At 39.6% G+C, this 11,070-nt stretch overlaps 1 protein-coding gene across 2 annotated transcripts; it reads right to left on the bottom strand.

The window, feature by feature from the left end:
* Positions 1–2,150: 2,150 nt before the first annotated feature.
* fgf17 (fibroblast growth factor 17) lies at positions 2,151–10,446 on the bottom strand. 2 transcript variants are annotated; one of them, XM_066714491.1, is made up of 5 exons: positions 9,551–10,446; positions 9,426–9,462; positions 8,829–9,006; positions 6,200–6,306; positions 2,151–2,716 (listed from the first exon to the last, which is right to left on the bottom strand). In XM_066714491.1, exons 1-5 carry the CDS (start codon positions 9,580–9,582, stop codon positions 2,426–2,428), a joined length of 645 nt encoding a protein of 214 aa, XP_066570588.1. In that variant the 5' UTR covers positions 9,583–10,446; the 3' UTR covers positions 2,151–2,425. The 2 variants fall into 2 exon arrangements, with proteins under 2 accessions (XP_066570588.1, XP_066570589.1); XM_066714492.1 differs by having other exon boundaries at positions 8,829–8,973; positions 9,551–10,445.
* Positions 10,447–11,070: the final 624 nt, after the last annotated feature.

Genomic DNA, 11,070 nt, shown 5'->3' with positions numbered 1-11,070 from the left:
TTTCAGTGTATAAACATTACACAAAGCCTCAATACCTAGATGTTGTGATACAAGTACAGTAATGAAGCACCCCTTTCATTTTTTTCCTTAATGCAAATTGTTTTTAACTACTAAATTCATAGTCAAAGGTCAATTTAGTTTTGGATATTAAATACTTCACAGTCTACTACTTCCCCCACAAAAACAAAACCCTTTACTATATACCTTTGACCTGTTCCCTGTGTATTTTACCTGTAATTAAACAAAAACAAAAAAAACAACAACAACAAAAATAACTACTACAAGTGAGGGAAAAAAGTATTTGATCCCCTGCTGATTTTGTACGTTTGCCTACTGACAAAGAAATGATCAGTCTATAATTTGAATGGTAGGTGTATTTTAGCAGTGAGAGACAGAATAACAACAAAACAATCCTGAAAAAAGCATTTCAAAAAAGTTATACATTGATTTGCATGTTAATGAGGGAAATCAGTATTTGACCCCTTCGACTTAGTACTTGGTGGCAAAACCCTTGTTGGCAATCACAGAGGTCAGACGTTTCTTGTAGTTGGCCACCAGGTTTGCACACATCTCAGGAGGGATTTTGTCCCACTCCTCTTTGCAGATCCTCTCCAAGTCATTACGGTTTCGAGGCTGACGTTTGGCAACTCGAACCTTCAGCTCCTCTCCACAGATTTTCTATTGGATTAAGGTCTGGACACTGGCTAGGCCAATCCAGGACCTTAATGTGCTTCTTCTTGAGCCACTGCTTTGTTGCCTTGGCTGTGTGTTTTGGGTCATTGTCATGCTGGATTACCCATCCACGACCCATTTTCAATGCCCTGGCTGAGGGAAGGAGGTTCTCACCCAAGATTTGACGGTACATGGCCCCGTCCATCGTCCCTTTGATGCGGTGCAGTTGTCCTGTCCCCTTAGCAGAAAAACACCCCCAAAGCATAATGTTTCCACCTCCATGTTTGACGGTGTGGATGGTGTTTTTGGGGTCATTTCTCCTCCTCCAAACACAGCGAGTTGAGTTGATGCCAAAGAGCTTGATTTTGGTCTCATCTGAGACCACTTTCACCCAGTTCTCCTCTGAATCATTCAGATGTACAGGCCTGTCTGAAGTTTGCCAATGAACATGTGCTTTCTTGAGCAGGGGGACCTTGTGGGCGCTGAAGGATTTCAGTCCTACACGGCGTAGTGTGTTACCAATTGTTTTCTTGGTGACTATGGTCCCAGCTGCCTTGAGATCATTAACAAGATCCTCCCGTGTAGTTCTGGGCTGATTCCTCACCGTTCTCATGATCATTGAAACTCCACGAGGTGAGATCTTGCATGGAGCCCCAGACCGAGAGAGACTGACAGTTATTTTGTGTTTCTTCCATTTGTGAATAATCGCACCAACTGTTGTCACCTTCTCACCAAGCTGCTTGGCGATGGTCTTGTAGCCCATTCCAGCCTTGTGTAGGTCTACAATCTTGTCCCTGACATCCTTGGACAGCTCTTTGGTCTTGGCCATGGTGGAGAGTTTGGAATCTGATTGATTGATTGCTTCTGTGGACAGGTGTCTTTTATACATGTAACAAGCTGAGATTAGGAACACTCCCTTTAAGAGAGTGCTCCTAATCTCAGCTCGTTACCTGTATAAAAGACACCTGGGAGCCAGAAATCTTGCTGATTGATAGGGGATCAAATACTTATTTCCCTCATTAACATGCAAATCAATTTATAACTTTTTTGAAATGCGTTTTTCTGGATTTTTTAGTTGTTATTCTTTCTCTCACTGTTAAAATACACCTACCATTAAAATTATAGACTGATCATTTCTTTGTCAGTGGGCAAACGTACAAAATCAGCAGGGGATCAAATACTTTTTTCCCTCACTGTATATTAGGATCTACATAAGCATGCAGGTTGGGCCATAAATAATCTAGCAGTTTAAGCTCTCCTGGTGTTTCTTCCAAGCAACATTTCCTTTCTCCTCAATAAACCTGCACGGTAAAGCGAGTTACATTAACGTAGATTTCATTGACAAAACAAAAACAATGAATTTCTTTGATGGGCAAGAGATTCTCAAACCAGGTCAGTGGTTAGCCTCCACTTAGAAATGGCAGCTGGCCACACAGTGCACTTCATTCACCTCCTTGCGAAAAGTGATGAGACAAGAATTGAATAAGGATTTTTTATTGGTGCATCTTCCTCTCCCACTCCCCACCATCAATAATCCCTCCAAGGCAAACGCTAAGACAAACAGCAATATTAAATATATACATTCATTTCATTACCCTCTTACTTTATGTACAAAGAGACAATATTACATATAAAAAAGAAAAAAAACACGTTGGCATTTAAAAGTATTAATATAAAAATAAAATCTTTACCTTCTCTTTTATTTTTAAAAATATGAAAAATCAGACCAGTCCTATTTACACACAGCTCTGCGTTAGGGGGAAGTTCTCGTCTTCCTGTTGCGTTTGGCACGTCTCGTAGGTGGGAAGCTGATGAACTCAAAGGTGTTTTCTCGGTCAAGGTTAGGGAAAGGCGGCGGACCCTTATGGAGCCTCTTGATAAAATGGACCTCCCTCTGGTTCTCCCGAGTCTTTGAGGCCTTTATGGGTCGGCCTTTCCTGGAGAATGCCACGTACCAGCCCTCGTACTTGGCGTTCTGGAAGGCTGTGTAGTTGTTCTCCAGCACGATCTCAGTGAAGATGCAGTCCTTGCTTCTCCCGCTGGGCTAGAATGGAAGACACACACAACTGTCAACTCTCCTGTATCTTGCATGCAATTGACCCCCATCTCTTGGACAGCTCCCGTAAACCAAATCTCTCCCAAATTTCAATTCAATTCTGTTTGCAGCAAAACATTCAAAACATCCGTACAATATTGCAGTGTGTCAGATTTAAGAAGACTGGTGGTGGGGGGGGCGTTAATGTAAAACACAAAGGGAAGTTAATGTTCAATCAATTAATATATAGCACTTTTTTGTTGACATTTATGGAAGTACAACATGACAAAATGAGCCTACCTTTGACATCCTCTGAAGCATGCTGTCCATAACTGGACACTCATGCCAGTGACCTCGAGATGGTCAATACAAAACAAAACCTCTAGAACTTAAAAAGAAAACTCTACACACCTGAACAAAAAAAAATGCTATTTTGGCCTATTGTTGCTGAATCATTTGATCATAGTTTTTGCTATTAACATACAATGCAGGATGATATTGCAAGAGTCACATGGCAGAGGGTATTATTATATATTATAATTAATTTTAAAGTTTGTTGATTTATCTGGGTTGCCTGTAAAATCCACTTCCCACACCACCACACAACCCCGAGCATATGCCCATCTTCCACCTTCACAGTATGCCTACAAATGGTGATTTCAAAATATCTATAAAATCTGCCGGGTTGTGAATTCTGATGCAACCTGGACACTTCGCCAAGCATGACACCTTCTCTGCCACTCAGGTGGGGGACAGGGACAATAAAGACTGTTAACTGTTAAAGTAAAGCTAAAATGGAGTACCTTTAAAATACATCATAGTGAGGATACAAAGCCCAGGCCAGACCAAGAGAAATTTAAAGTGTTTGACTGATTAGTTGCATCGCTCTTTCACACAAAAATGACCCCAGGCTTCCAACATTCACCATGCAACTGCTGTGAGTACAAGACAAATTGTAACCCCAGGCAATACAAAGGCAGTGTGCTGGGTTTCAAGACTTCTATTTGCACAGAAAGCACAACCATCATTAACTGTAATCATATGAAGGTAATCTTAAACAGCAGGGAGCCAGTCGAGTTTGACAAGCCGATCACACTTAATTATGCGACCGTCTGCTTTTTAAATGAAGGCCATTACCCTCTTTAGAAGAATTCTTTAACTAAACAAAAGGAGAAAATGAATAAATATTTTATATTAAGATAATCAACTCAACAATCCCTCTTGTGTATTTTGCAGTATATAATCATTTCAGCTCAGTCAAGCAAGATGATGTGGCTTTCATAATTTTAAAGACTGATACAAATAAAAAATTGGTGAAGCTGGCTGGTAAAGGGTTAAGACTGTTCGATCCCTAACCATCTACCAAGAAATACCATCTTAATGTGACCTATATTAGGATGATTTTTCAAGAAAAAAAATACAAATTAAAATTACACGGAAAAACAGATAGTCCTCCTTTGAGCAGTGCTGAACTGCATTTGAAACCCAGAATTACAGAGCTGTGAATTCCATCAGATAAGCTTGATGGGATTTTCAGTCCAAGTCCTTGAAGTGTCAATTAAGCCACAGAAATTTTGCTGAAGAACACGGACACACACACCATTTTTATATATATATACAATGAGTCAATAGTTGATGTGGTGGATGCTTCATTCTATATCACTTTTATTGCAGTTTTTTTTTTTTACTGGAGTGGGGAGATTAATATTTTCAGGCATAAACCTGACCACTGCACACTTTGCCACAAGAAATCTAATTATATATGCTGTACTTATTTTAACTGACATTGCAATCTATAGGTTTGCTTTTCATATCTCATTTACCCTTAGTGAAATATTAATTTTCTTTCAATTTAGATTTTAAAAATAAGTGGTTTGTAATAGGCATTTAATCTCAGAATAATCTAGAATGTATGCAACTCCGATTCAGTTTCAAAGATATGGCAAGAGTGTGGCCCACCCCCCCCCCCCACTACCATTTGTACAAGAAGCACTTCCTCTTTTCATTCCTAAACACACCTATTCACCACCCCCCTCCCTTTCTTCTGGCTTTCATTTCATTGTTGTATTTCAGTTGACTGTGTCAGTACCTTTTCAAATCCTCTTGTAATCCCTAGTTCATGGAAACCAGAGAGGTCACAGTTTCTTATATTATTACTCAATATTTTTGAAGTATTTTACAGTGCATTAAATACAAAAATTAAACTTCACAAGGACTTATAATTCCCTTACTCTACAATGACCTTTTAAGTGTTTGTGTGTGTGTTGAAATCCATTACAGTAAGGTTCCTCCTTGGTTTTTGTTTTTATGGTTAGCAGAAAACATTGATTCCATCTTTTCCACTTCCCTGCAGGAAATAAAAGGATGACTTTTGACCACCAGCAGAAAACAGTATGAAGACACATATTTTCCTCACAAGCCCTGGCGCACTGTTTTACTTTTGTACTGCTCTTACACACCAACCACACAATCTACCCAGGCTGAGTCCCAGAGAGCAGCTTTAAGCTTTATTCCCTCGGTTATGTTTTTTTTGGTGCTGAAGACGCAATACCACTTTTCACGGTTTCCACTGTTATTTGCAGTCGACCAATTTCTTTTTTCCAGCACTGCCCTTTAAAATGGGGCTTTGTTCTCAGGGAGGTACACTCTAGGTCATACAAATAAAATAAAGAGGGAATCATCCTTAAAATAATATGGCTGTACTGCATGGGTTGTTATTCACTGGTGAGAAGTAACGTATTATAAGTAAGTAAATAACGATCACTAAAGTAACAACACAAATTATCACTGAAGGCCGATTGCTTCTTGGAGCTCAGATTTTATTTTACAAAGTGAAACATACCAAAGTGACTTAGAGCATTATGCATCACTATTTTTTCCCCACTCTAAAATACTTCAAGTATTTTAAGAAAAGCATTTCCCCAAATAGTCTTAACAGTCAAAGCAGTGGACCTTCTTTTACATACATCAGAATTTGAATAATTAAAATAATTAGGCACTATTGGGTCTTTAACTATACTGTATAAAAAAAAAAAAATCAAGTGAAAGCAACCAGGTAACAATTCACAAATTTAGTCTTCTTGGTAATGATTGATCATTGATGCAGATCAAATGTGTATGCACAAGTTTTATTATAAGCATCAGTCCCTATAGGGCACAAGTTTTAGCTTATTTGTAAAGACGCATTGTGCTTGGCAGAAAATTGGAATTGTAAAACAAAAAACAAGTGACCAAAATAAATACCTCTTGCATTCTTTGAACATCTTGTTGAGCAATTATATTGCTTATACAAAGGTGTCAGGGTGATTTCCCCTCAGTAACAGGAACGAAAGACATCAGGAAGAGATCATTATCATAATTGGCGTCGTAATAATAATAACCGCAAATTCCATAATATATGGGTTATCTGTAATCTGGTTGGTTCCCAAAACACTTTCATCATGTTACACTATAGGTAATAGACAGAGAGAATGAAAACACAAAAAAACTAACCTTTCCAATGAGCTTTCCTTTCCGGTTCATGCACAGGAAGTGTCCACTCTCTGCTCCTTTAATCCTCACTCGACTGCCAAAAGTGTCCGTCTCCACAAATAGCCGTGCTGCACCAGTAAGACATTGCACAACATCAAAATCCAACTGAAGAGAAACTATTATAACATGTACAACATGCCCTGCTTTCCATGAAAAGCTACACTTTGTGTTGTCCCCTCCACATCAGTCTATATAGTCTTACTGCTGACTCAAATTTCTAACACTTTTCTAACAGCTTTATTGGCAAATTGTCACGGTGAACACTGACTCTGTAAACTGTAGTGTTAATGAAGCAAATTACAGCTATGTTTTCGGAAATGTCTGCAGAATCCTTTTAAAACCACTGCATGAAACATCAACTTAAAAGACAATCTACATAGCTTTTTAAAAAGGAGTCCTGTACACATGCAATTGTGATCCAACAAAGCAGAGGGAAAAAAGAGCTCTCTTTCCAAGAATTGGCCTTGAACCCAGAGCAACCCAAAAAAGTGCCGACCTTAGCATGAACATGGGCAGTTTAGCTCTCATTGGAAGCAACTGTGTGTCATTATTTGGCCTGGTTCCAGCTGCCAATATTCCTGTGCCACCCTGTGCAGAGGAGAAATCTCACTCTGTACTGAGCTCTGCCATCATAGATGCCACATACTAGCAAAATGATTACAGTATGCTGTAAAGTCAAAAACTATAAGAGTTTGTGTCTAAAATGTTCCCAGTGTGCCTTAAATTTAAGGAGTGTCACACACAACACATTCAAGTCCATATTATTTTTTATTATTTGTGTCATTTAGTCCAGAGCTCTTACCACTACTCCACAGTGCTGCCGTTATGCCATATGGTACTTAAGGACATAGCTGCTGTATTTAAGTTATTCAGTACATTACATATTGTATGCAACTGGCCCCTTGAAGAATACTAAACTGAAAAGGTATCTCTCCCTGTTGTGTGGCTTTAAACAAGATACAATCAGTTTCAAATCAGTTATGATCCTCTGACTAGAGGATTCCACTTAAACAAGTAGTATCATTAAGCTTCCGCTTTGGCAAAGCTACCTATTGACCAGCACTGACTGGATGAGCGAGCAGAGGTTCTGCACTGCTACCTCCTCACTTTCACAATTGCGGATCAAGCATGAAGTAAAACCTGGTCTTTATACAGACATTGTCTACCTAGTGATGCTCCTCAGCGTAGTTCTCCAGACCAATATGATCAGATCTATACAAAGCATTCAGAATGCGGTAACTTTAAGGATGTCTCAGAGAAAACAGCCCTTGTATTAGCATACAGTTTGCTTGATCCATTTCAGTGTTCACAAGCACCATGCCCTGCTAGCAAATTGTGCCAATGAAACCATTATTGTGAAAGGATATAGGCTTTTTCTTTTTTTTGGGTGGAGTTATAATGGGTAATAATAAACAAACATTTCTCCCTGAGAAAAATAACTCAAAAGAGGATAACAAGGATATTTTCTGGTTTCTAGGAGCAACATTTTACAGAATATGTTCAATGAACTGCTTCTCTTTGGTCTAGATTGGATTAACAGACAACCCAAAGGATTACTTCCAGCTCCTAAAAAAAAAAAAGATTACATGAAAATAGCTGCCCTTAGGACTAGAAATAGAAGTCTGGTCTTCACATAAAGGTATTGAAACAAATATTTTCTGAGAAAACCGCTTAATGAAACATGAAACTGTGGGATCTATTCCCTATTGCCCCCAAAAATGTAAAATAATAATAGGGTAAAAGCTGCTCTCTGTTTATAATCATTTTTACATGTATACAAATATGCTAAGACTCAAAACATATAATCTGTGGGATATTGGCCAGCTTGTAAAAACTGCCAAGGAGCAAACCAAGCACAAGGAACCTGTTGTTAGCTAGAATGACATCAACAACAACACATTACACTTTATTGTCCCATGATTTAAATGACTCCGCTTAACATAAGCCTTCTGGTTACATCTCTAAGTGATTCAGGGATAGGAGAAATCAAAGTCATAGGTATAGAGTTTTGTTGGATGGAGGGGGTTCATTAGTTTTACCTGGTCCTCATTAAGGGTACACCTTTTCTTTAAGTTTAATGGCAAGAAAGACCATACATTCAATACCTGTCCATTTCCGTATATTAATAAGAAGAAGGGAATTTGCTACCAGGTAGGGATTTTTATTTCTCGAAAGGCCTTCCCAGGTAAACACTCTCTCAAATGATTATACTAACCAGTAGGTTTAAGCCTGTTGTCCAAGTACAGGTTATGACTAAAACACCTTCAATTAATACAGTAATTAATGGGGATTATAAAACTGTACCTACATGGGCAACAGAAAACAATACATTACATTTCAATCACAAGTGAACTGACGCATGCACCTGGAATATACAAGTTGTTAGAAGGTGGTTTCATATTTGTAACTAGGAAGAGATTACCTTGTCACAGGTTAAATTGATCGTAAAACGTTCCTTAAATTAAACGCTCTCGGGTTATTTCCTTCATTAAATAGACGGATAGTTGGCCATAAGCACCTTTAGCAGACTGGAGAAGAAGTCATGTATTTCCCGTAGCCTGTCAAAGTGAATTGGGGTCAACCCTCTTACCGAACGAGTTGCCGTCCTCGGCGGTGGCGCTGATCTTCTTGCCCTGGATCTGGACGTGTTTGCCGCTGGTCCGGCTGTACAGCTGGTAGACGCGGACCTGTCTCCGGCTGAGCTGGTCCGTCGCAGCGCCCTGCTCCCTCACATACTGGTTAAAATTAGGAGACGGGTGATACTCCCCCTTTTGTTTTTTGCAAAGGGAAAAATAAAATCACATTTTTTTTTCTTCTATTGCGCTAAATGACTGATTGGCCAGAATTAGCATGTGTAAGTGAATCCACTTGAATAACCCAATAGAGCAATGAACATGGTATAGATATAGAAGCCTTTACATTAGGATAGGGGGCTTTCAAGCTTTTAAAAGTAACTTTGCAAAGAGATGCTTTAATAGGCTTGCTTTTATCAAGAACAAATATTGGCACTGTGAATAAAAACAATTAGGGCCACTTAAATCAATTCAAATGTAGTTTCCAAAGATGTTTAAAACTATTAATTCTACATGAGTGGTCAATTAGACACCTGAGTTCACATACAAGCATACATGTCAGCGTCCTACAGTTCATGTGAACATTTCAGAGAATAAGGAAGAACAAATCATACCTGAGCATGACACCACAAGACTAGAAAGTGAAATGACCTGTGGATTAAAAAAAAATAATAAGAACAATTAACAATTTCAATCTACGACTGTTTGAATACAAAAGAGGAATATTGGGGTTTCGTACATGTAAATTGAGCGTTGGTTTATTGCCTGCATTGTTGGTGATCCTTTAGGTTCATCCAAAAGAAAAGTTTTTTTTTTCAGAAACTGCAAATGTTTGTTCCAAAATCTCGGAAAGGTGTTAATCCAGCAGAATGGTCTTTAAAAATGTCCTTTCGAGAATTTCCCAATTTCACCCTCACCCGTCCGTTACCGGGATCAATCTAAATCCATCAAAATAGATAATCGCAGTTATTAAAATTCAGGCTTCCTTCTTCCTTTCCTCCTCAAGTCCACGCATTGAACAAACTTCGGTGACAGCATCAGAGACCGAGACTACATGTTAATCCCATGTCAATACGAGAGCGAAGCCGAAATAGATTGGCTGATTATTCACTTCCAATTCACATTTGCTGCCTGGCGAGCCGTGAAATGCCATTATCTTAGGTCTTATATAGAAATCAAGTTGTCCAGCCCGCAGTTAATAACGAGTATTTTGGAAAAGCCGAGTGAACGCAATTAGATAGTGATGGGAATAGAAAGCGCTCCACATCCACCGGCCGGCTCTGGATCCGTACTGTCAGCGCGTCCGCAGATGGATCCAAATTAAAGAGGCTCTCCGTGTCCTGCGCGGCTCGGTCACTCGCTGTGGAGCGAAGGTGAAAAATGAGAGGCGGCGAGGCCCTCCCCTGCATAGGGAAACGGGGGGTCCAGTGGGTGGGTGGGCAACTGGGAACTAACTGGTGTCACCTGGGAAAAGCAGCGCAGCTTTATCAGAGATGGTTTCTGGCTACTGTAGGGGGGCTAATGAACCGCGGCTTAACAAACCCACCTAAGCCCCGAGCCGGTGCTTTCAACCCAGCTAACACAAGGATCCCACAACGTTGTAGCAACGTAATATTGTTAGGAAACGGAGGTCGTTGACATTAAAAAACTCTAGAACCGGTGAGACGCAATTCCGTAAACGCGATGTTCTATCACTATATACGAGTAACGATAACATTATTAATAATACATCGAATAGAGGCACTTCTGTACATGTATTGGATCTATAGGGTCTTAGTTGCAAAGAGGTGCGAAATAAACTCTCTCCCCCGCAATACACTTCATTGTCGGCTCTGCCTCGTTAAAGGGTATCTGGCTCACACCATTTGCTAATGTGGCAGCCAGTGTCAATGGACAAGCTAGCATTGACTTAACAGGAGTCATCTTTTGTTTTGCGACGTAGAATCCACATCCACTCGGCGGACAGGCTTTTAACAGGATGTTCAGCTTTCTCGACTGTTAATTAAAAAATCGCGGCAATTAGTAGCAGCTCACAAGTTTCACTTACGAAAACATATAGTACCCATTGTTGTTTGCGAGGTCAGAATGAGTAGATCTCCTTTTTTGTGTGTGTGTCAATGTTTGCTGTTTATCAGATCCCCCCACCAACTTAACATGTTAGATTAAGGACGATAGATGCAATAATCAGCACCGATGCATGGTATAATGTGGAATTCACACACGCCATAGGAAGAATACACCATAAACCTATTGTGCGAG

The sequence above is a fragment of the Amia ocellicauda genome, chromosome 9 (genome assembly GCF_036373705.1).
Source record: "Amia ocellicauda isolate fAmiCal2 chromosome 9, fAmiCal2.hap1, whole genome shotgun sequence".
Taxonomy (NCBI): domain Eukaryota; kingdom Metazoa; phylum Chordata; class Actinopteri; order Amiiformes; family Amiidae; genus Amia; species Amia ocellicauda.
Note: the sequence above shows the minus strand (reverse complement) of the source record. Positions and strands in the feature narration are given on the sequence as shown.